Source organism: Physeter macrocephalus, chromosome 13, assembly GCF_002837175.3.
Source record: "Physeter macrocephalus isolate SW-GA chromosome 13, ASM283717v5, whole genome shotgun sequence".
Classification (NCBI taxonomy): domain Eukaryota; kingdom Metazoa; phylum Chordata; class Mammalia; order Artiodactyla; family Physeteridae; genus Physeter; species Physeter macrocephalus.
In genome coordinates, this window is record NC_041226.1 from 14,595,999 (window position 1) to 14,622,733 (window position 26,735).

Here is a 26,735-nt window from a genome sequence, read left to right on the forward strand (position 1 = left end):
CAGCAGATTTCAAGGATAATATTAGGATGGGTGCAGCGAATCTACTTAAAAGAGGAGAGCGTTAATAACATAAGTGATGGTAAACAATTTACAATAATGGAAGAAAGGGAAAATCTATTTTAAAGCAAGCCCAGAAACTCAGAGGGCACAATGGGGCTATTTAGTGTAAGTACAGAAAGTCTGTGCTTCTCAGTAAGCCATGAGGCATCGCTTTATTACAGAGTAGTGTAATAACAGCTGTTCATAACTGTGTTCCGGAGTCTCTAAGCCAACCACCATAGCACCCTTTGCTTTCTGATATCTCAATACTTAACAAACAGAACAATAAAGATATCTTTCTATGTCTTTTCCCTTCTTACATCACGAGCTGGCTTTTTACATCCATGGCCCTGGCACCTAGCACAGTGCCTAGTTCATGGTAGCCACTTGTAATTACTTGTACGGTAAATGGCTTAACAAAATGGCTAGCAATGTGGATAGATAGATAGATAGATAGATAGATAGATAGAAACAAAGATAAGTATTGCTGAAGACCAGTGAAATACTTTTGAAACAAAACATATAGGGCTTCCCTGGTGGCGCAGTGGTTGAGAGTCCGCCTGCCGATGCAGGGGACACGGGTTCGTGCCCCGGTCCGGGAAGATCCTGCATGCCGCGGAGCGGCTGGGCCCGTGAGCCATGGCCACTGAGCCTGCGTGTCCAGAGCCTGTGCTCCACAACGGGAGAGGCCACAGCAGTGAGAGGCCCGCGTACCACAAAAACAAAAAACAACATATAAAGACAAATTTTAATTCTTACAGAAATGGAAGGGGAGAGGTGGAAAAAAGATAAAGTGAAGAGAGTAAACATAAAGAATTTTTGGATTTAAAGAGTGTCAGCTAATACTATAAACTACTAACATCTGTGAAGTCAGAAGAAAAGCATCTAAAACATTTTGTTGCTATAGCTCTAGTTTACATATTAGTGGCAAACCTTAGTTTTTCTTTGAACGACTCTAACTTGTTTCTGAACTAAAAATAATACCAAAAAATTCTATAGAAAAGAAGCCAACTCTTCAATTAAAAGGGATGCCACCTTCCTTATCCAGATAATTAAGCAGATTTTCTTTCTTTTTTTAAAAAAAATTTATTTTATTGATTTATCTTTGGCTGCTTTGGGTCTTCATTGCTGCAAGCAGGCTTTTCTCTAGTTGCCGCAAGTGGGAGCTACCCTTCGTTGCGGTGCGCGGGCTTCTCATTGTGGTGGCTTCTCTTGTTACAGAGCACGGGCTCTAGGCGCACGGGCTCAGTAGTTGTGGCTCGCGGGCTCTAGAGCGCAGGCTCAGTAGCTGTGGCGTACGGGCTTAGCTGCTCCATGAAATGTGGGATATTCCCGGACCAGGGATCAAACCCGTGTCCCCTGCGTTGGCAGGCGGACACTCAACCACTGCGCCACCAGGGAAGCCCCCCAGATTTTTAACAGTACTTTTACTCATAGAGACCATGTGATAATAAATAATCACAGTCGTTATTTTTTTTATTTTATATAAACTAACATGACATGGGAACTCACTGATTCATCTGTTTCTCACTAGAAGTCAAACTGTATACATTCGGATTATAACTTGTTTTTCTCTAAGGCAAACAACTTCATGGCCATTAAAATATTAGTTAGGATGAATGGCCCAATAATCCTCAAATATGAAGGTAATGCCTGCATGGAAAATAGAACTATCTTAGAAAATACAGAAAATAGAAATTAAGGAGCACATAAGTAGTATATAGAATCCAAATGATTGGGGCTAAATATTCATAAATTAAGCAGGCTTTAATCTGATTCAATTATTTTAAATTCTGTTGAAGTATGTTTTTAATAGTATAATAATAAAAAGAAAAACTTTGCTGAGTGTGCTGTTCATCTTTTATGATACGTGTTAATAAGAAAAAGTTCCAATCTGGGCGACGAAACCAATCCTGAAACACACCTCATTTAAATAAAGTTATTTGAACTTCCATCCCATACTTGGTAAAAACTATGAGTATAGTCCCTGACATCTCATAATAGCATTCTTTATATTTCATTCTGGGTATGATTGCTTATAAAAGTCAACAGGTAGTGCTTAATCACCTCCCTGGAAACACCAGGCTGGCTGTCTTTCCTGTGTGGTTTTCACATATTTTGTCCCATCTTAAAAATATTTATGAAGAAACAAAATGTAAATTTTAAAAATATTTCTCATATTTTGCTCCCTTCTTCTCCTCTATCGACCTAAGAAGTCTAGGTTGTCATGCTAACCCAGTCACTTTTTTTTTCTCCAACATATTATGGGTGTAGATCAAAACCAGGAAGCTGACTAAGTCACTGCTAGGGGATTATCCATATTCTTAGAAGAGATTTGGGGTCAAAAATAGGGATTTTCTGCCTGCATGTATTTGCCTACCTCATTTCTCCATCTTTCTTTGCTGACTCCTCACAAGCTGGCCTCTGTGTCAAATTCACATTCTGGGGTAATGTACCTTTTCTCAAGCCTGTTTAACTTTTTGGTAAGGCTTATAGACAAGTTCATAAGTAGAGAAACGTATGCACTTAGAAGCTACCATATGTCTTCAGACTGTTCCCATTGGAAGATGTGTAATGCTGTCTAAGTGTGTTGAGCACGAAGGGTGATAAAAGTTCTGACCCTGACTCTGCCATAGCACATAAAAACGTCCACATTCATATTCCCAATACCCAGATTACTTTTCTAACCGAAACTCTCTCCCTAGCAATGGTAGGGGTGAGGGATGCGGGCTGGCCAGTGTGTGGTGTAAGGAAAATGAAGTGAACCAACCACGTAATATTATGAATTTACTCCCTGGCAGATTAGCTAAAAACAATGGTCTAGAGTAGGCAACAGTTATTAGAATACATGCTTTAAAATATCTCCACTATGAGAAAAATATTTGCTGTCAAGAAGGCTCTCATTTATTAAAAAAAAAAAAAAATCTTGAAAAGATAAAGGTATGCATATTTTACGCTGAATTAATTAAGAGAAGTCTTTTAACCCCTGATAGTTTTTAGGTAAAGAGGATTAAAACTGAGGTTAGGAAGAAAGAAGGGAAATTGCAGAGCTGGAGGGCTGGCATGAAAGGAGTAAGAGCTTTAAATGACCAAAGGTGATTGATTCCTCCAGAGAACAAAGGTGCAGAAGAGATACACAGAGACAAACTTTGCCTACCTGGCAATATTGCCTGGGTCCTTGATGGAGCCAGAGCGGAGTTCCAAACACTGGCTAGGTGTAGCCTTCCAGACTAGTCCAGACATCTTAATTCAGTGCTTGATCACAAAGTAGGACAGTTTGGTCCAGTTCCCTTTGTTCAAATTCACTTAGTCCAGCATCTATAATTTCTATCATGCATTTCCCTGTGTGAGTCCTATCCCTCACCTCTCCTGACCCTCTCATTTTGAGAAAAGAGAAACAAGATAGCCAAAAAGAAAAGAAATGTAAGTGTTCCTCACTTGGCTTACTTTGTTATCAGTAAGGTACTAAAAGATACTTACAAGATTTTCAACTCTTAAGAAAGCATCCTGAGGGTCTTCTATATTCCTAAAAGATAGTTTTCCCATTATTATTCTTTAAAAGGTACTCATGATCTGGTTTTCTGTTTGTGTGCATTTTCTCTTGTAAAGATTTTCAGTTTCAGTTTCTTGAATATATGTATGTATATGTTGGTGTATATACTCTTCTATACATATATACCCCAATAGTGGAGTTAATTAACAATTTGCATTTGCATTTGTTTCTTCAGTGGATAAGAGATATTTTCCAGTAGAGCTGGCTAATATCATTAACAGCAGTCAGTTGAGATGTGAATCAGTGACTCGAAGATGTTTTTCTGCTTCCTTCTAAAATTGATGAGGGCTTCCCTGGTGGCGCAGTGGTTGCGCGTCCGCCTGCCGATGCAGGGGAACCGGGTTCGCGCCCCGGTCTGGGAGGATCCCACATGCCGCGGAGCGGCTGGGCCCGTGAGCCATGGCCGCTGAGCCTGCGCGTCCGGAGCCTGTGCTCCGCAACGGGAGAGGCCACAACAGTGTGAGGCCCGCGTACCACAAAAAAAATAAAATAAAAATAAAAAATAAAATAAAATAAAATTGATGAGTACAGAGCTGCTGTATTCATTCATATTCTCATGGGAAGTAGTTACTGATCAGGGTGAGGAAGAGTACAGACTAGGGAACGATGTGCTTTCAGATTTTAAAAAATCTGTTTATCAGCCTTAAAGTCTTTGTTGCGGCATTATCCTCTTTCCAAAACCCAGCTAAGTCCATCCTTCCCGTGCCTGTTGTTTTAATAGCTTCAGAAGCATTCTTAGTAAGCCTTTAAATCCCTTATCAGAGTTGGGCAGAGCATAGGGTTCAAATATCCACAGGGAGTAAGATCCAACTGCAGATGGGAGGCTGACATGGCTCTTTGTACGCTGTTGGTGATTTTCGCTGTGTGTTTTTGGAACTGGCCAAAATCCTAATCTTTGTCTCTTCGGACATCTGAGCCCGCATTTGACTAATTAAAAAACAGAGCTGAGGCACTATAGTGTTAAGCCACAAAAATGGCAAAGCATGTGTCTCGAACAATAAATGTGGCCTCTAGGGAACAAGTATACCAGTAATCAGTCGTATTTATTTGAACTTAGTTTATTTTTCTTGGCATTCTACAAGCTAACACATTTACTCTTCCACTCCGATTAGGAAATGGAAGTGCCTTGAACCAGAATTTATATAGCTGATAGAAGGAAATCCCTTAACTTTGTTGGGTTTTGCTCCTCAAGATTATGAAGTAGAATTCCAACTTTTGAAGATTATGATGTACAATTCCAACTTTTGGTGTCAAATGTGAACAATTGAAAATTATGTTACTTGGATGTGATTGACACTACACGAGGCTCTCTGCTCATATCTGGATTTTAAATGCTTTCTACTTGAAGCCAACTTATCCCAAAGTACATTCTATAGAACAGAGTCTCACAGGATAGCTTCAGGAATGGATTCCCTGGTGAAATGAGATTGAGAAATGCAACACACTCTATCCCTTCCTTGTACATGCTCAGTGACATTCGTATATTAAAGGCCCTAAGAATTGCAGCAGTGAAGAATTCTGTTTATATAGCTTAATCCCGGGATGGTTCTCTCCTAGTTGACTCAGAGTGATTTTTTTAAAATACAATAGCTATTAACAGACAGGAAAAATAAGGTTTGAATACACGTATTCAGGGAAATGCTTCTCTAATTTGTTCAGTGGAAGACCATTAAAGGACTGTGTATTCTATACTTTCAGAAAATGTTTTGGACAGTATTCTCATGCTTTGTAAAAGCAAAAGAAAGGGGGGTGTGTATGTGCGCACGTGTACGTGCCAGCACACGTGTACGTGCCAGCACACGTGCATTTGAATAGGTAGTACTTCTCCTTTCAACTACAAAAAGGCATGGAAAGCTGGATGACCCGTGTCCAGTTTTGTCCTAAAATGACCAGCTCACACTCCTAAAATGACCTTAGGAAGCCCTTCTACTTCGTACTCTCAACTCTCAGGTGTTCTGGTGAAGCCTAATCTCCCGAAAACCTCTAGAAGGGAAATCATTGCCCACATATTTGATTTCATACTAAAATCCAAGTCATGCATACACTGTTCCTTTGGCATAGTTTGTGCATTTCTCAAGATCCTCACTTCTAACTTCCCTGAGGATTAGCCATAAATTTTGACTGTGTAGGAAAACTACTGGCTCATCTACTTCCTGCAACAAGAGAATAAACTCTTTGTCCTGGAAACTTTCCACATCAATGATGGTTTTGAAAATCTCTGCGTATTTATGTAAAAAGAGAAGGCAGGTTTATCATTTGACCACATGTATTATCAGTTCATAAGAAAACATGGAATTTATGGAGAAAAGGCAAATAATATGTTTATGTTAGGTTATGTATGTTGATATGTCAGAATATAGTAAGTTTTAGATGATTGACATTTGGGGTCAGATAATTCTAATTCTTTATGCACAGTCAGATCTTGACTGTCCTGTACATTGTAGGGTCCCTAGCCTCCCTGGCCTCTACCCGCTAGACACCGGGAACGTTCCGCTCTCTCTCCCCCGTTGTGACAAGCAACAATGTCTCCCAACATTAACAAATGTCTCCACAAAGGCAAAATCATTAACCATCTGCCCACCTCTGGGAACTACCCATTTAGACTAGGTTATGAGCTGCAAAGTCAATGTATGGCTTTCCAAGTGTGCCTCTAAAGAGTTTTCTGCAACCCGTGAATTCTTTGCAGTAATCATTGTCTCAAATCTTCAGAATATTCAAATCATGCCACCAGCATTGCATATTAACCAAGTGAAGAAAAATGTGGTTTATCTTGGCCTGAAAGCGAATTTTGTCATACCGAGTCACATTTTATTTTAAGCTGAGAGAGATAGGAGGCAGAGAGAGAAACTTACCTGTGGCAGTTTCGGCAAAAGTTTGTTTTCAGTCTGCCAGTTCAAGTATTCATGATATTATTGACTTTATGGTGAGCATTTTGTTTAGCCATTTTATTTATTCTTGGGTAAATTTTAATATCCTAACTCTTCCTATTTTATTGTGGACAAAACTTTTATTTTCTTATAGCAATATTCATAGACTCATTTGTCTATGAATATTGCTATATTCACAGCACTATTCCATAGCCAGTGGAAGACTCATTTATCTTCCACTGGCAAAAACCTAATTTGGGGAATCCCCTGGCAGACCAGTGGTTAGGGCTCCTGGTCTCATTGCGAGGGCCCCCGGGTTCCATCCCTCCTCGGGGAACTAAAGTTCCACAAGCCGGCAGCGGCTAAAAATAAATAATAAATGAATAACATTATTTTTTTAAAAAGAAAACTAATTTGGGGGGTGCTTGTGAATGATACCTTTGATTCCTAAGCCAACTTTATTCTAACGAGTCCTTGAATAATTCTACTAAACTAGTATTTCTTAAAGTAGAATTCAGATCCTTTCTCTACCCCAAATTTCCTCCATCCGCCCCCTGACTACGCCCCAGCTTATCTCCTCCTTCTCCGCTGTGCTTCCGCAAACCCTGCAAAGCTTGACTATTCTGCCGATGAGCACACCAAGCCGTCCTCCTGCACCTGTTTTCCTGTGATTTCTTCCCCTCCGCGTGGCACCGTCCTTCCTCCCCCGGCCCGCGGCACCTCTTGTGTCAAGACTTCTGTGGTCCCAGCTGAATGTCCTCCCGTCCCTCCTCTGAGCCCCAGGTACTGTAGGCTCACCTTTCACCTTACGTGTTGCATTATAATTGACATATGATTTTTGGTTTACCCTCCTTACTACAGTTTGTCTTACAGAAGGGACTATACGTGAACCATTCTTATTCTTTATAACACGTGTGTTTGCACAGAGCTCTGTTTAAACAAACACACTGCTGTGTGTTGTCTAAATTATTTCCCTGCAAGGTCTGGTGCTCTAAGACCATACCAACTTGTCTTTATACTTATTGTGTCTTTTTTCTTTCTCTTTCGGCAGCTATATATGACAGTAAAATCACCAAGAGTGGCTGTATTTGTAGCTCTGGCATAATTTTAAGGGGATCAGAGCAGTCACCAAAGAGTCTGATTAATTAAATAACGCACAAGTCGAGCACAAAAGCTAGCTTTGAGAAACTAATCTGAAATAAATGAAGAGAAAAATGTGAGAACAGACATGAAATTGATGGTATTCTACCCCGTTCTCTCTCCCCTCCCCCTCTCTTCCTTTCTCTTTCCTTCCCTCGTCCTTCTGTCCTTCCTTGCTTCCCTCTCTCCTACCTTTCTTGACAGACATCAATGACAAGGTTTTTTAGTTTGTCACAGGAGCAATAGCCAGGTAACCAGATGTGATATGATTCCACAAATTTCTTTTTAATTTTAAATCGAAAAATCTAAAATTTCCAAATCTTGATTCTACTTCTGAGAACAGATACACCTCAGAACATGTTACTGACTCAGATCTGAAAACAGTGACAACAGATTAACCTAAAACTTGAATTTAGCACTAGCATCCTAGGACTCTAAGTCAAAATTCACTCACAGTTTTTTAATTATAGAATGGCTTTTGTGCTGCCATACCACACTGATCCCTCCATCCTAGCCATCAAATTTAAATTGTGGTAAAAATGTGAACAAGTTAGGTTAAAGAAGGTTTCTTTGTTTAACAGCCAGATTAAGGCACTTCTGAATGTCCCCCCCCCCTTTTATATATTTGTCTCAAGGTGGATATAACACATTTTCAAAAGACCATCCAAAACAGAGCTCAAACTATAATCCTTGTTAATTGTAACGGTTGTGTCTTCTAGTAATGTGCATGGTGCTCTCATACAAATAGGAAGCAACCTCCCTTCACAGGGAATTAACTAAATGGTGCTAAACTGGTTACTCGGAGAGGTACAGGAGAAGGAACCATTGCTTTCGTTTCCCTGCAGAGTCTCCTTGGGGTGAGGGGAGATGTCTGGCGCCACAAAAGGAATTAGACTCTGGTTTGAACAGAAACCTGAAGGCTATTAAGTTTATTTTAAGAATGTGTTGCCAGGGATCTAATAAATTTATATGTTGCCTCAGGCAGTGCATGCATGAAATCTTGCTGCACCAGGTGTTTTGGTTTGCATTTTTTCCTTTCCCCAGAGGCAGGAGAGGGTGTGGTTCTTCTTGACAGACTTAACTCACTTTTGATAAAGTAGTTATTGTTTCTTTGAAAGTATGGCAGTTTTTAAATTTTACTGCTATATGTAAATGGGAGAAAATGATAGAAAATTATTTGGGGGCTGCTTTACAAAGAAATGGTAAGTCCTCCCACATTTATTTATATATATTATATATATGTATTATAATTTCGTATCATCTTAAACACAATTTTTATGATCTTCTGCTTAAGCACAGTATTTGAGATCACAGTCTGTTAAATGGAAAGACCAGTAGCTTAGGAGTGAAAACCGCTGGGGATTTATTTCTCTTCTGCAAATAGCTGCTTTGTAATCTTATTCAAATCACAGCCTTTCTGGATATTGGGAAAATGGAGCAGGGAGAAAAGATGCAATCTAGAGTTCATTCTTGCTCTAAAATGCTTGGAGTTTATACTTGTCTTGTTCAACAGATAATTATTTCTTGAATTAGTTGGTGTTCTTGTTTAGAATACAGAATCCCACTTTCATTTTCGGAAAATAGTTTCCTTAGTTACTCATATTACTGCATTAAAATGACTGCGCTAGCTTTTAATTTAGACTGCACGGTGATCCTCTCGGAACACGCAGGTTGTAAATGAGAGTTCACCTTGAAATTATACGTTTGCGTTGTCCTTTGTCCTCTGTAGAGGTACATCTGAATTCCTTATCCTAGGCGTGCATACCAACAGAGAACACATTCATTTCACCGGTTTAAACTCCTAATTAAGAAAGCAAAGTATTGCACAATTAAATCAGTTTCGTTTAAGGAAATATTTTTAAGCCCTAAATTAGGAGATATAAACTCATGGTTCCCCCCTTATTTTTTTTTTTTTCATTTTTTACAGGGGCTGCAAATAAGCACATTCCTTTTTTTGCTAGGGATGGAGTTGGGGGAAGGGACCGTGCTTAGAGAATTGTGGAGGATCCCTGCAGGCTGGGGCTTGCGGACTCCTGACCCAGCTGTGGCCCTGATGGAGCACATCATTCAGCCTGGAAGAAGCGTTTTCCTCCCAGTGTCCCTTGCTTTTGGCTATGGCCCCAAATTCATTCAAAAACTAAGAGGGTCATACCCTTAACTTAGGTTAACTTTTCTGATTCAGTCTCAACTATTTCAAAACTGACCTTCATATCCGTTTTTTCCCACTTAATTCTTAACCGTTTGTCAGCCTTGCTATGAATTAACACAAGAGGGCTTGCTGGTGGTAGAGGGAAACACACTCAGATCATCAGTTTTGCTTCTATCCGATGGCACTCATTTAGACATTAAGTTAAAGCAAATTAAAATTAAGGTAGCGTCACCTGTAAATAGAATATTGACCTAAAGGAAGTAATCTGATTACTCAGAAGAAGTGTAAAAACAATATTAGCGGGTTGAATTTGAACCCTAAGTCGATCACACACTGTATCTATAGAATTTAAAGTGAGTAATTTAACCTGACACAGCGTCATCCATAGAATGTGGAGATGCCTAACCTGCAGGGCTATTGTGAGATGCATTGAGAGAACATACAAAACATCAAAATCACCCTGACCATGGCCCCCACTGTGCCCGGTCCTCCTCTCCAAGCAAATTCAGGGTCCCCAAGGCTGAACTGACATTCGGCCAGCTTACACCTGCACTCAGGTGAGTTTTAGTTCTTTTGAGCCATTGCCTTTTACGACTGGCCGGTGACTGTATTGTGCCAGTCTTGTTGGCCAAAGGCCATGCTTCTGCCCACGGCTAGGTGTTCTCTGCACTCAGCCCAGGGCCACCACCACTCTGCCAGGGATACCAGATGCCATGTTCAACCCCCCAATAACAGGGACCTGCCTGTGGCCCCAAGGCCCCCAAAGAGTGGGTGCCAGAGTTGCGGGGTGATCTTTTCTGTTCTATTGAAGGGAAAGGATGTTTAAAAGAGTGCTGCTTGGAACCTGGTATAAAAAATAGATTAATTAAGCATCTCTATAAATTTCCAGTTATGGTTTTCTCTCTTCTGGGACCCATTCATCCAGGATCCTGGGCTCCAGTTAGAGATGAGTAATACCCTCTTACCGCACTCTGAATCCCTACTTTGTGCTGATGTTTAAGACTTTGTACAGAGGCTACAATATTGTGCCTGACACATCCATGTTCATAACCATGAGTTCTCTGTTTAGAGGCTCCTTAGAGCCCAAGAAAATCAGTTTCCGTAGGGTCTGTTACTCCAGTTTTCCAAACAAGCAGAAAAAACGCATGAATCCCCATTCTTGGCTGTTGCTTACATTGAGATTCTAGAACAGAGTATCCTAAGATTCTCTAGGAGTAGGAGTTATTCTGCATCAGAATTCATTCCATGTATATTATTTCCTAAGAGGTTAAAGATAACCCTACCGGTTACCTAAATTCTCATAATATTTCCAAATTATAACAGGTAGCCATTCAGGGGAACCCATCCACCCTTTACCCGTGAGCCATGACTGTGTCTGAAGCCTATAGTGCTATTCTGACTAGGGACAGATCTTGGAGGGAGGCCAGGGCTGCCGATCCGATCCGAGAATGCGGTAAGGATTCATTTCAGCTCCCGCTCCTGGGCGTGAGCCAGGGGAAGGATTGATTAAAGGAAGGCCAAACGTGTGTGGAGGGAGAACACTTCCACTCCCCGCGCCCCGCTGTGCCCTGTCCCCAAAGACTAACCTCTTGTGATTGGTATTGAGTAAACACAATTGATTCTCGTTCTTCGCAGTAATGTTCTATGAAATCACTGTGAATACTAAATGATAGCTTCCAGGGGAAATACAGAGTTAGATTCCCTGCAAGCCTCTGGTCATACATTTCATCAGCCGATCAATACACAGCCTTGTTTTCTGTGTGCTTCTGTTTAAAGACACCTTATTTGACATATACGCTGTTGCTCCATTAACACTGAACTCGTGGTCATCAGACTGTAACTCGTGCCTGAATGAAGCTTAGGGAACATGTGTATTTTCTCCGCAAGGGCACATCGCAGCCCTCTTATGCTCAGGAACACTGGACAGCACTTCAGCACTATGCTTGGGGGCTATTTAAATAGAGAAATCACCAGCGAAAAGCACAAAAATGGGGAAAATGTGGCGCTAAATGGACGGTGAAAAGGACACTTGTTTACAGTACGAGAGCTGAAACAAGAACGCCGAGAGTCAGATGATGCAAATTTTTCAAAACTGCTCTGCACGTGTCCAGCAAGCCCCCAAAATACATGTTATCGAGTGGATGAATTCTTAAATACAGAATCCCAGAATAATTAGAATCGTCTCTGTATTAACCTCTTGTAGAGTAGATGAACGGTAATTCAAGTCTTTGGAACCTCGTGTGTGAAAACCCATTATTTACACATTACGGGTGTACGTGTGATCAGATCATGTCCCTAAGGAATGAAACTACACGTATTAAAGCAGACTGTGATGCTCTTACTTCTAGATGAACATTGGTATATTTGTCAGCCCCATCTCCACCTCCGTATCACTTGGTAACTTCTTATCCTTAGAGCCTACCAAAGAATAGAGGGTAGAGTGTAAACGAATCCATGCTTGAGCTCAATTTTATGTGACTTGTATGACAACGACCAAGTTATCACAGCTCCATGTCTGCTTTTTTATTAGGAAGGGTGTGCTTATAAGTGCCTTGCCTGAGAATAGCCTAAAAGACCTCTACATGAGTGTGTATATCCATAGAGGTCAACGTGTGCTGTGCCTATTTCTCTCCACCTCTGGGTCTTTGTCATGCTACTTGTCTTTCTATACATTTCTATGTATATTCTTCATGTGTCTTTGTGGATCTGACCCCCTGTGCTATGCTGCCTCTTTTTCAGAATGTGTATAGCAGTGGGAATGGCATGGGTAGGTGTGTACAAAATGGAGGAAGAAAATAATATCCCAATTATCGAAAGTTGTATTGCAGCAATTTTGGAAAAGATTATTGGACTAAATCCTTGGAGTTACTAAATAGTCAGCAAAATTATAAAATCTCTTGACAATTTTTCTGGGTCTGTCTGCCAGTTCTCCTGGAGTTCCGTCGGTCATACTAAGGCACAGCTACCCTCAGATCAAGGCTCTTCATCTCTGGGGGTCTGGGTCAGGATTAGCACCACTACCACCCCTTCCCAGGGGAGATTTTGAATGCATCTTGACCACTCTCTCTTTGTCTTTAATATCCAATTACTTAAATAGGAAAAGGAGAAGGAAATAAATATTGAGTAAATGTCCTGAGCTCCTATCAAATTCTTTGAAGTTCCCTTTCTACTGGATTTCTTATCTCTGTTCTTATACTTAATCTTCCAGGAACACTTTCCCCTCCCCCCGCCCCCATCCAGCTTTTTTAAAATAGCTGTATATTTGATTTCTAGGTCAGCTTCCAGGCTGAACTTCAGGCAAATGGAATTGTAGCAAGCTAGAAAATCTTAGCAGTTTGGAAAAATATTACCAATGGAACATTTTCTATTGGTAGCTAACTTTTCTTCAAGAAAAAAAAAAAATTGTCAAAGCTAAACAGACCCCCAGAAATGATCCTTATTTAAGCACAAGTCAAAGTCGTGACACTAGTTTCGTATTGAAAAAAGTATGCTCTGTCTTTACAGAAATCAGGCAGCCCTAAGTTCCTAGGGAGGGCTAATTGAAGCTTGTGACTCTTTGTTATTCTAAAAAAATTGTGTTCCCATTGAAAAAAGAAGAGGAAGACGACTAAAGACCAGCTGGAAAAGTTCAAAAGAGGTCTTTTCATCAAAACCTTAATGGCTGTGGTGTCAGGGTTTGGGGACAAAGCATTTGGGAGTGTAGTTATCAGCTGTCAAGCACCTGTTGTATGGATTTATGACACAAGTTACAGACTTTAATTTGTTTCCAATGAGACGTTGAGACTAGCTCCTTGAGCATCATAGATGACAGAATCTATTTTAGAAAAGCAAAGAATCACATTGAAGTGAAACTTTGCTGGTTTTTTAAGTTGTTTAACTTCATCTGAAATTTCACATTCAGTAAGCTGTGGCTATTGTTATTAAAAGTGTCAACCGTGATTATTCCCACTTTGAGGTTTTAGAGGAATTTACTTGGTAGGTAATTAACGAATAAATAACATGTCTTTCCATTCTTTAGATAAAATATGGAGTTCCATTGTGCAAGGCAATTTTAATAATGAGAGTTACAATAAACTTCAGCTTAGTTCCTCAGATCCTTATATCACTCCTGCATAATAAGTAGTGCCTAAGATTTTACAAATTCTGAAATGCAATATGATTTGCGTATGTAGAACTCAGAAGAGTTAGGTAGCATTTAATCCCATTCAGAGTGAAGCTTTACACATTTAATTTTGTAGTCTCTAGCAAAATATCTACTTAAAAATCCCCGATGTAGAGTGAATGCTGAACCTTTAAAACAATTGCCTGGAGCATGTCACTGTCTCGCAAAGCAAAGTTTCTCAGTATTGTTTTTGAATTTTATTTCAAATAAAATCTGAAAGCGGTCGACATATAAAATCCTTGGCAAACTTGTTCAGCTGTGTGTCACTTGAAACCCCTGATTAACCAGTAACCGGGCACCCTCTTCCTTCCAGTACATAAGCACCAACCGGAAAATAAGTTTTATAATTTATAATCTGTAAGTAGAGATGAAATTAGCTATCCTTAAGACCATCTTCATGATGGAATGGAAGGGTTAAACAGACCTTTTGTCATCAATAACCCCTGGAGGTATGATCTAGACAAACACAAATTCCAATAATTCACATTCATAGGTAATCATTTAAAATCTTTACATAGTGTTCATAGAAGTATGCAAGACATTTTAGAAAGAGCGTCATTAAAAATAATTTTCGGGCTTCCCTGGTGGCGCAGTGGTTAAGAATCCACCTGCCAATGCAGGGGACACGGGTTCGAGTCCTGGTCCAGGAAGATCCCACATGCCACAGAGCAGCTAAGCCCATGCACCACAACTACTGAGCCTGCGAGCCACAACTACTGAAGCCCGTGCGCCTAGAGCCCGTGCGCCTAGAGCCCGTGCTCTGCAACAAGAGAAGCCACCGCAATGAGAAGCCTGTGCACCACAGTGAAGGGTAGCCCCGGCTTGCAGCAACTAGAGAAATCTCACGCAGCAACGAAGACCCAGTGCAGCCAAAAATAAATAAATTAAATAAATTAATTTTTTAAAATAATTTTATTTAGGGAATTCCCTGGCGGTCCAGTGGTTAAGACTCAGTGCTCTCGCTGCCAGGGCCCAGATTCGATCCCTGGTTGGGGAACTAAGATCCCACGAGCCATGCAGCGCGGCCAAAAATTTTTTTTAATTTAAAAATTAAAGAAATTAAAAATAAAAGTAAAAATTAAAAAAATAATTTTATTAAGAGAAAATGACTCAGTGCTAAAAGGGATATGTTACATTTATATAGGATATTTATATTGCCCATTAAATGAAGCACTACTGAACTTCTTTCAACCAAGACATTAGAGTGTCTAATTCATTAAATTGGCATTTTTCTAACAGTAGGCAAAATGAACTCCCTGCCCTCCTGGATCATGGGTGACAATGGGAGGAGACAGAGTGAACAAACAAAAAAAGAAAGCATAAATGGGATATGAGATTATGGAAAGCACTGGAGGGAAAAATTGCCCAGAATAAAGGAGCTAGAGAATTCTGGGGTTTCCACTGGTGTTTGCTGTGTCATATTAAGTGTCACGGAAAGGCCTCATTGACTCAAGTTTCTTAACCATGCAATATTTAGAAAAAGGGTAATATCAAATCTTAAAATTAGCTAAAAATTGTTAAAGAAATAGAGAAATGGTATGCTTAGTGATCTCATTCTTAGACATAGGGGAAAGAAATAGGAAGAAAGTATACAGAATTATAATAAAATTCATTTGTTAAACACAAGAGTTACCAAATAAGTCAGAGGTTATTAATCACAAGTCAAGTAAAACTGTAGTATGTGCTTTGTTTTTGTAAGCTGAGAGCTGTTATGAAATAAGGAATAAAATAGGAGTCACAAAGTAGCCATTTTATTACCAAAAATCATACTTATCCATAGGTTTTTTAGTCAAGGAAGAAGTCTTTAGACCTCATTGTGTTCCAGGCACTATGTTCGATTTGGACGCTAGAAGGATGAATTTGACCAGTACTTGTCCTGGGGAAGTGCGCTTAGGAAGTTAGTGGCAGAATACACATGAAGAGAAAAGAATTACAATCACTCTGATTGGAGATACAGAAGTATACACTGCATGATAAGCCAGGCTTCCTGAGCTTTAGGTGAGTTGGACCTGAACAAATTGCAAGGAGGAGTAGGAAGCTAAAGATATTCTGGGCAGAAGACTTCCCACATGCTTTTGCATGTGGGAAGGAAACAGTGAGAAGCTAGATATGACCAGCTGTTTCTCTCTGTGGAGAAGTGATAGGATGTGAAGCTGTAGGTATTTGGATGGACAGGAGTGGCTTGGTATAGCATGACAAGAAGTTTGGAATAAAATCTAGGACTTGATGGAGCCACAGTCTAATTGAGAGAGAAGTGTGGCATAAGGTTGTTTGCAAGTAATGATTAGTTGAGAAATCAGAAAGGTTTTATGTATTAACTTAATTGATTAAATGTTATTCTATTCCTGTTGTTTGTCTATGACTTTCTAGAGGAAATGTTCCCAATAATAGAACATAAACACAATAATGTAAAAAAGTATTTTTAAAGACAATAAGACCAAGTGTTGGCATGGTAAAAGAATGCATGCCAGTCTCAATCTCTGACAAAAATGAGTACAATTAGTAAATGTGTACAATTAAACAATGTGAGAGGATATCTGCTAAAGCACAAACCTGCACAAAGTAATCAATAGGTGAAAAACTGCAGAATCACAGAGATGAGAGGGCTGGGGTCGCTGCAGGAGGCTTCATGAAGGGGATGGTAAAAGGAGCCTTTGAGGAGTAGAAGTGCAAGCAGAAGAATGATGGGGGATATCACTGTAGGCAGAAGGACAGAAGTAACAGAAAGAGTGAGGGTGGGGCATCCATGGAGCGGCAAGACTCTCGGATGGACCTCAGAGTGAGCAGATTAGAGACAATGGGAAGAAGACAGGGCAGGGCAGGTGAAACCAGAAATCTGCAAAGATAGCCTGATGGCTTGATGTGTGCAGCAGCCGTAGGGAGACGGGGCAAAGGAGGACTGAGTGCAGATGCATTTCAGGCAGGTTAATGGTCTGGCAGTGGGTGTGCGGGGTGGACTTGAGCATGCGTGGGGTGAGCCGGGGGAGCTAGGTCACTTTTGTTGAAGGATGCTACGTATGTACCGCACTGTACTGCATGGATATGTGGGCCCTCTCGCTTGATCCTCACAGCAGACACAGGCATTAATTAATATGACCCTCGTTTGATTCTCCCGATGAGGAAACAGAGGTCTAGGGAAGAAACTTGCTCAAAGTCAGACAGCAGATAAGAATGAAGTGGGCTATGGACTCCAGTTCTGGGGAGCCCCCAGCCCGTGGCCCCTCCTCTCCAGAACAGTACCCAGTGTCTAAGACGTGGCAGGCATAATAAGTTCTTAAGGACAAAACGTGGAATGAACTTCCTGTTCTCCAATCTATTTATATCTAAGATTTTTAAAATTAACGAAAATGACAGGTCCATAATCCCATCCGTTTAAAACACCAAGCAGCTCCATATTTGTAATGTTTCATGTTAGTACATCACTGCATGCACAGTATCAATACCATTCGTTTCTGTATTTTGTGTTTTAAGTATTTCAACAAAAAATTCTTTTTTTTTTTTGGTTAATGACTGAATCGTATTTCATTGATTTGATGTACCGTAAATAGAGTAGACGCTAAGATTTTTGGTTTGAGGGCTATTATAGAAAATATTGCAGTGAATAGTCCCTTACAAATAGATTTTTGCTTCTTGCACAGAAGGACTTACAAGATCAAATGGTATGAACATCTTTTTGTCTCTTGCACACATTGCCATGTAGCTGTCTAAATGGATCGGTGCTAATTTACAATTTAAACAGCAATAAATAAGAAAACCAATTTCCCTAAATAATCTTGGCTATACTGGGTATTCATTTTAATCTTTAGTACATGTCAGTTCATAACCCAAAGATGCTGCAATTTTTTAAAAAATTTCTAGCAAAGATGAACATTTTTTTCATGTGTTTGTTAATTACGTTTTCTTTCCCACGTGCAGATTTTTTGCTCTCAGTCTGTTAAAGCCTTGATGTTTCCCTGTCTCATTTCTTTTTCTCTAGAGTAGCCCTGTGTGAACTCAGAAGAGAAGAAACTGGAGTTAAAATTGTGTCTCTAGCTGTGTTTATTATTTGGGCTTTTTTCCCCCTTTTACAGAAGGACTTAAAGGAAATTATTGATGCCTTTTGTGTATAAACCTCACCTTACTCTGAAATAATTGGTGTAGATCAAAGGAAGTAGAGGGATACATGCATGGTGATCAGCTGATAACCACTTCTCTTTTCTTTCACCTAGCAGAGCAGCTTTCACATTAGAGAGATCACATACATTTTCTACTGATAGGCAGCCAGCTCCATTTTGGTGGGAAGGTGGGAGGAGAAAGCCTTATCTTCAGAGTAGAATGGAATCAATGAAAAGACCTGTCTGTTTGCTTTAAGGAATGGAGTGGAATCTAGTGGGGAAGGGAGGTGGAGAAGGGATATTTGTTTTTCCTTAAGTGGTTATAATTAAAGCCTTCCACCCAATTGCTCAGTGAACCAGAAAAAGGTATTTGTGAAGTTGTGTGTGTGTGTTTAACATCACAAAAGAGCCTTGCGGCTTTCTTTATAGAAAAACTTGCTCTCCAGCGGCACCTTGTGGGAAATGAGTCATCCTGCAACTTGGATACTTGACTTTATGATTTAACAAAATTGCCGCTGGTAGTTCTGTGTTCCTTCGCTCTGACCCACTTCCCCTGCTAAAGACCAAGGGATTTTGCAAAGAATTATGTCAGTTGTATTTCTGCATAACAGTCAGTGAACTGTATCTCCATGTATGTATCCTAGATTGTGAATCAAACCAAGTAGCTAGAGTGATTCGTCATGTTTCATCATTAAAGTCGTCTTTGGACGACTTTATTCATTCAAGAAACCACTAATTCGAGGCTTTAAATTTTTGTTTTCCAGGTGGAAACAAGTTAATCAAGCAGCATTTTCGTCTGAATTGGGCATGGATTTCCTTTGAAAAGGAATATTACTTGATCAACGAGGACTCCAAATTTCTAGATGTCGTGCTTAAACGTAGAGGTTATTTGGGAGAGACTTCCTTTATAAGTAAGTTTAATTTGCACTTCTGTCCCAAAATCGCATTTTTGTAGCACAAGTTCATAATTTTACAATGATTTAAAACGTTTCGTTTTCTGCTCTAGTTTTAAAGCTTAGGGAGATACTGACAATTCAAGGTTCTTTACTAAAGAAACATGCCAAAAGTTTTGTGCTGAGGCTAAATCAAAGAGACAAAGGCTGAAAAAATAGGAAGTATGTAATCAAAATATATATCTCTTCAAATCTTCTATCTACATATGATATTTCTCTGATATAAAATAACTTTACAAAATGACAGTAATCACTCATAAATTAAAATAACTTAAATGTCACTAGATCTTAGAATAGGCTTAGACAAATCTGTGATTTATAAGATAAAATCCTGCTGAAATATAAATTTATGAAGCCTACTTTAATACTAAGTAAACAAAAAAACTGTTCAGTGACCTATTAGACGTTGAAGTGTAATTTACTATCTGTTTGTTGCATTTGAATGCTCTGGTAGGTCACTAAAAGTTTCAAAAACCCTAACACTACATAAGAGCGCTACATAAAAGATAAATGTTGTGACTTTTCTTCCCAACAGTAAGGTGTTAAATACTAATCCTTTTCTGCTGCCTTACCCTTTTAAATAAAATCAACAAGGACCTACTGAATAGCACAGGAAACTCTACTCAATACTCTGTGATGACCTATATGGGAAAAGAATCTGAAAAAGATTGGATATATGTATAACTGAATCACTTTGCTGTACACCTGAAACTAACACAACAATATAAATCAACTATACTCCAATATAAAATAAAATTTTTTTTAAAAAGAGTCAAAAGCAAATGAGTAAACCTTTTTTCATCTCCAAGCTCACGTTCAATTTCACATAAGCATAAAATAGAGAAAAGCAGGTATATTCGTCATTTTAAACAGTAATATAATCAGCACAAAATATTTGGCATGGTGATGAAAAATAATAGCACGCCAGGTAATTCTATTATTTTTGGTACCCCGTGTTATATAGACATCTAGGCTGATAGAATTTTCATGCGGTGAAAGAGCTTTCATTGTGAGTATCAACTAAGCTAGGAATCTAGGAAAATGTTGGCAAAATAAAAAGTTGATAACCCTGTGTTTGTTTCCAAAATGATTATTTGAAATTTTACTGGTCCATGAAATTCAAAAGCCTTAAACAGTAGATCCCTATCACCACACACACACACACACACACACACACACACACACACGCATATTCTACACACCATACTTTTGCCATGAACTCTATCCCCAACCACCTGCCATGATTTCCACTGATGCTGGTTATTAATTATCCCTTATTTCAAAAATGCTTTTTGTTTTTTAACTTTAGATGAGGGTTTTTCACATTATGCCTTACTGACCCCTCAAGGCTACTCTGGCTTCAGGAGTGCTGGTCCACCTGCAGACCCATCTGGCTGCTCTGCTTTTATCATCTTTATTTGCCTGTGCCTCTTTGTAGGCGGTCATTTACAATCTGTGTTTAACCTTCTAGAGCACAGTGAATGCTCTTATTGCCCTCAAAGAGGCGTGTTCTTTCTGCGCACACACGTGTGCCCTTCAGATCAGGAATTTGATTCTGTCTTACATATCGTCAGTCAGAGATGCACCTTAACTGTGCTTTGTGCTTGAAAATATAGCAGATAATTCACAGGGAAAGTAATAATTAAAAGACAGAGCACCTTAGCAATTCTTAAGGATGCTTTCATCTATGTGTGTTTTACCTAAATTCCCACTCCTAGTGAGTATATTTATTCACTCACATACGGCCCCTTGATAGCAATGGGAAAGTTAATGGTTGAAAAATATTTTTAAAACTATCTTCTCAGATTTTTCTCACTGTTGCCCTTTTTTAAGCTGAATGCTAAAATATTGAATGAGCCTCTTTTTTTCTCCTGAAGTTATTTTTTCAATGAACTATTATTTCCTGCAGGTATGGAGATCATTCATAATTCTAAAAAGGCTCTATAGCTCTACTTGGTTAACCTCACAAGGTTACTTAGTAAGCCACGGTGATAGAAAGTTGGAAAGACTTCTGTGTGGGGCCCATACCCATCAATCATTGAAGATGGTAATAGAATTCATGCTAGGACTGGGAATGGAAAAGTCATGTTAAAGCAAAGGGTAGCCCTGTAGAAGTTCTACAAGGGATATGTTTCATATTACTGTTCCGCTACAACCTCCAATTTCACGTATGGAGGTTTAGAATTAGATAGTTTGTATTATAGCTAAAGACAGAATATCATTTACCTTCAGGCACACAGTTAATAAATCATGTATTTTGTATATGTATTTTCTCAGAGATAATTGTTCATTTTATAACCATCATAACCCATTAATAAATTAAATATGTATTTGCATCTCACAAAAAATTTTCAATTTCAAAGATCTTATTGCTCCCAGCTACTGAACACGCATTAAACGCAAGATATTCCACTAAGCACATTAACTACTTTACCCATCTCTTTTACTCTTTACAATCTTTTTTATTTTTATTTTTTATTTTTTTAATATATTTATTTATTTAATTTTGGCTGAGTTGGATCTTTTTTGCTGCACACGGGCTTTCTCTAGTTGCGGTGAGCGGGGCCTACTCTTTGTTGAGGTGCCCGGGCTTCTCATTGCGGTGGCTTCTCTTGTTGTGGCACGCGGCTCAGTAGTTGTGGCTCGTGGGCTCTAGAGCGCAGGCTCAGTAGTTGTGGCGCACAGGCTTAGTTGCTCCGTGGCATGTGGGATCCTCCCGGACCAGGGCTCGAACCTGTGTCCCCTGCACTGGCAGGCTGATTCTTAACCACTGTGCCAACAGGGAAGCCCTCTTTACAATCTTTTATTCACTAACTCAACTAGTATTTGCTTGAGTGCTTGTTACGTGCCAGACACTGTGTTAGGTAATGGACTGTGAGGGGATAGTAATGATAGCTAATTTATTGAGTTATTATTACAGGCCAGCCCTGGTTCTCAACACCTTACACAGTCAACCCCAAGTGGGTCATTATATCCCCCGTTATACAGGTAAGGAAACAGAAAGGTTGTCATATCCCCAGTTACATAACTACTAAGGCCAGAAGCGAGATTTGGCTCCAGGGCAGATTCTCTTAACTACCACCCCACAGTGCTTCTTAAATCCTCTGCGACCGAGGAAGTTAACTTGCCTATGATTTCATAGCCGCTATGTGGCAGAGGTAGGATTGAAGTCTAACCTCTCATTCCAAAGTACCTTGCTTGGGGCTTCACTTCCCTGGTGGCGCAGTGGTTGCGCGTCCGCCTGCCGATGCAGGGGAACCGGGTTCGCGCCCCGGTCTGGGAGGATCCCACATGCCGCGGAGCGGCTGGGCCCGTGGGCCATGGCCGCTGGGCCTGCGCGTCCGGAGCCTGTGCTCCGCAAAGGGAGAGGCCACAGCGGTGAGAGGCCCGCATACCACACACACACAAAAAAAAAAACAAAAAAAACAACGTACCTTGCTTAACCCCCATACCATTTTTCCATGCCACAGGAAAAGATGCAATTGTAGTTGCATTTAGTAAATCAAAGTAATATGTTTTGTTTAATAAATATCTTTGAAAAAAGAAGCATAAATTTAAGCCCAATTTTTAAGCCTCTTAATTTCCAGAATTCTTTTTGCCCCATATAATAATATTTTTGTAATATGTATGGTTTACTAGCTGAATATTTGTATCTCCAAGTAAGAGCAAAATTTTCGAACATTGAGTGTGTGACTGTCTTGTCTACCACATTAAAGTGTGAACTAATCTGTCTCCTTCACAATCTATACACCATTTCTTCATCCTTTATTAAAATTGGGCACCTACGTAAGAGTGCCTCGTGGAGGTATGATGTATTTAGTATGTATCTACCCACCCTCAGATCTTAATGCACATAAGACTTACATGCGGATCTTGCTAAAATGTTGGTTCTGATTGAATAGGTCTGGGGTAGGGTTTGAAATTCTGCATTTCTAACAAGCGTCCAGATCTGGTCCGTGCTGCTGGCCCATGGACCACACTTTTAGTAACAAGGTAGACTAGCCCTGCACTTAGAATAGGTACTATGTGTTAATAATGAAAAGGGAATCTTTATTTTTGACCCCAAAGTAAATTTAATATTCCATCTTGGTCTTATTGTACCTTTTAAAAAAGATGACATGCCCTTCGTTGTTTTCTCATGTTTGAGAAATGTACCAAAGAGTTTAAGACAGCAATCTTTTTCATAAAATAGAAGTCCGTTCCTCTTCACCTGACGAGTCAATGATATTGTCTATTTATACTTCACATTCAGTTGGGAATCTCTTTCAAAATCCACCACAAAATTACAGCAACAACTGAGATTTGGCTTTGCAACTTATTTTTTATTTAGGTTGGATGATTTGATTATCAGTCAGAAGTATGACCAGTTGGAACTAGTGGACATTCCTTGTGTTATATGGAGTCCTTTTGGTTTTTCACTGCCTTTTGAATCTCCAGGAAAATAATGCATTGTTGATGAAACAAAACAAATCAGAAAAGTGGGCAGTAGCTATCAGAGGCCAAATAATAGATTCTTTTGCTGGTCGTACCACTGGGGATAAATGGGTCAATGAGCCGCATGTGTGCTGGAACCTCAGAGAGAACGATTCCTTTCATCATCACCTTGGCAGTGAATTGTGGTGGATCCGAGAGGTGTTGACAGCCGCTCTGTGAGCATTAGGAACCAGAGAGCTAACAGGAAGTCTGCAGTGCCCAACAAGATACGTAGTGCTGAAATTCCTGGTTCTGTGCCCTTTTTTCTCTTGCCATTCAGTAAATTATGCCTCACCTCCTACTGAAAAAATGGAATATTTCTGAGATCTATAAGACAGAAATAGTTTAGTGAAATATTTATCTTCATCTTCATTTTAAGATGAAACAGTGATATATTCAGATGAAGAAATAAATATTCAAATTAATCTTGCAGGGTGGGACGAATTGGGAAATTGGGATTGACATATATACACTGTTGATTCTAGGTATAAAATAGATAACGAATGAGAACCTGAAAAGAAAACCAAATTAATCTTGCATAAGCACCACAGGACAGAGGTTTTATCTGTTCTGTCTGGCTCATAGTAGGCACCCAATGAACATTTGTGGTTGAATGGATCTTACTTGGTCCAGTTGCATTTCTAGTTTGAAGAACAAAAGGGCATTTTCTGAAAATGAGATAATTTTTTTCAGTTAAGTGAGAAATGGTACAAAGAATTTATTTTCAGACTTTTTAATTCTAATAGGCACAAGATTTTATTTTTCTCTTTTTAGATCTGTCTTTCTACCAACTTCTCTGAAAATGCCAGTGTTTAAAGGACTATATTTGAAAATTATTCCATTAACTTGTATCATTAAGAGGTTCTGATCAGTACTTGAAAATATACTAGAACAAATAGTAACTGCAATTTTGTAATTTTTCTCTGATGTTGAATTTGTTGACTCTTACTCATTGCTTTACTGATAATATATCTTATGATTGAGTATGTGGCATAGTAATGGCAAATAAAGATGCCCTTGTAATGTACTTAGAGTCTCAGGGATGCTCTAACCTTCCCGGCTAACTGAAATGGACCTTGAGTGAACCAGAAGAGTACTGCATATAATAACCATAAATATTTAGCTCTCCAATTCTCTTCACATGGCTTCGTGGAATTCTGGAGCGCTCCACAAAGAAAAACCTGGCAATAGTCATGTTGACAAACACTGAATTAGATTTTTTTAAGGGTCCTAGTTCCGTTAAATGTTTAGAGAATATTATAATTTTTTATTATTTTGCTTGGCCATTTACAGCTTAGATTATCAAAGAATTCTTTGAGTCACAGAGTCTCTTCCTGGCTTATATCTTCTAGCTAGAGAATTTTTCTTAAGTTTTTAAAATATAACACATGCAATACAACCCTTGAAAAAAAGTAAATGTGAAGAGTTTTTAGATCGTACGAATTTGTGGGTGTGAGACTATTTCAGAATGTGAGCATCAATTTCCTTGGTCCTGTTTTACAAGTGGTTCTAATACAAACTTAGCTCAAAGAATATATAGCAAAACCATAATGGGGCAAGAGTAGAACAGAATCATGGACTGCTTAACACCTACAGTAGAACACTTATTGTAAGACCCATACCCAACTCTCCATTTCATGGAATCAAAGCAGGATTTACTTTGCACTGCAGGGTACAGTGAGACACAAAAAGTTAACAACGAGGAAAGCCTTAATAACCTAGCTGAAAATTAAACAAAGGAAATGATATTGTGTTTCTGTGAAGGTATTGGCTCAAGAGATGGGACTGCAAAAAAAGACAAAGACTTCAAGGGCAAAGCACAGAAACAAGTGCAGTTCAACCCAGGCCAGACCCGGGCCACGTGGAGAGTGCGGATCCTGAGTGATGGAGAACATGAGCAGTCCGAGACCTTCCAGGTGGTTCTCTCAGAGCCCGTGCTGGCTGCCCTGGAGTTCCCTGCGGTGACCACAGTGGAGATCGTGGACCCAGGAGATGGTAAGAGCTACCATCAACTCACTGGTGTTGTCGCTGTTGGGTTTTTATGACAAAACACCTTATAAAGGAGGTTTTAAATTCAATGTTTGGATTTTCCATAGAGAGAACTTTCTAGATGAATGGTTCAGTATTCTCAGATATGCTGATGGGAGAGAGAACCCAAAAATTAATGAAAGGAAGCTATATTTTTTCAAGTCAATGAACTACAAATATACGTAGGATTATCAATATGTTCTTTCTCTTATTATAATTTTATCCTTTAGAACCAACGTCGCTCATCTCATTTTTCTAGAATTATTTCATGACTTTTTAAAGTCTTTTAAATGTGTTTTAAAATGTCCTTTAAACAAATGCTTTAAGAATTAGACCATTTGGGGATTAATTTGTTCTCCATATAACACTTTATTCAAATTTCTTCATATATTCACCAGCCAAAACTTTTCATGCTGCCATATGTTTCCACATTTGTTACATAATACCCACCAACCCACCCCCTCTCCTTGGTGAAAAATATCTTGCATCGTTGCTCTTAATTTCTATTAGATCATGTTTTCTTGTCAATGCACACCCTTGGCTGATGTTGGTTCAAATGAACCTCACTGTTTTGAGTGTAAATTGACCTTTCCCTCCCCTGCCATACTCCTCCAGTCCTGACTTGTCTCAATGCAGCCAGGAAAAAAAAAAGGTTGAATTGGCCTTTTGAGGGCTGGCATTTATACAAAGCTTGGTGAGCCTCCTCTAAAGCTGAAATCCTGTCAGAAGACAGACGTGACTTTCTTTTAAACCGCCAGCCTATTTATTTCGTTAGTCAGAAAACTCTTAAATGTTCTGTGAAGATACAATCTACTGAGTACGTGAAACGGAGACATATGTGGACATCTCTGGGTTTAACAACTGAGCATAATTAAGGAGAGAGGATAAGAGAACCGGAGCTCCGGCTCTGTTTGTTTAACTAACATCTCTGCCTTTAGATGAATATGAACTTCAGTTATGTTTATCATTTCCGTTAAAGAACAGAATGGAAATGTTAATTAGCATTTAATTACATTTAATTTTATCTGCATTATCTAGAAATAAACAATTAAATTTTCTTCTAGTCCTGAGTTTGGGGTAAGTGCTAGCATAATAAAGCTTTTCTCTCTTTTGAACAAGCCCATGACAGCTTTAATACATATAAACTGGCCCATTAGTTACAGTTTGTTTGAAGCCATTTCTTGATGTTTTATTTGCCCATTGGTATAATTGCCATACTTGACCTCAGGAATAGTACACTTAAACTCATTTGTGCCTTCCTTTTTATAAGCCCAGAG

The 26,735-nt window shown here is 39.3% G+C and overlaps 1 protein-coding gene across 1 annotated transcript in view; it reads left to right on the forward strand.

The window, feature by feature from the left end:
* Window positions 1-26,735, forward strand: part of FREM2 (FRAS1 related extracellular matrix 2) — a 167,065-nt gene that overhangs the window by 50,432 nt on the left and 89,898 nt on the right. Inside the window, exons 3-4 of the mRNA XM_007117016.3 lie at window positions 18,769-18,915; window positions 25,195-25,425. Of these exons, the coding sequence (XP_007117078.2) occupies window positions 18,769-18,915; window positions 25,195-25,425 (378 nt within the window). The remainder of the gene's footprint in view (window positions 1-18,768; window positions 18,916-25,194; window positions 25,426-26,735) is intronic.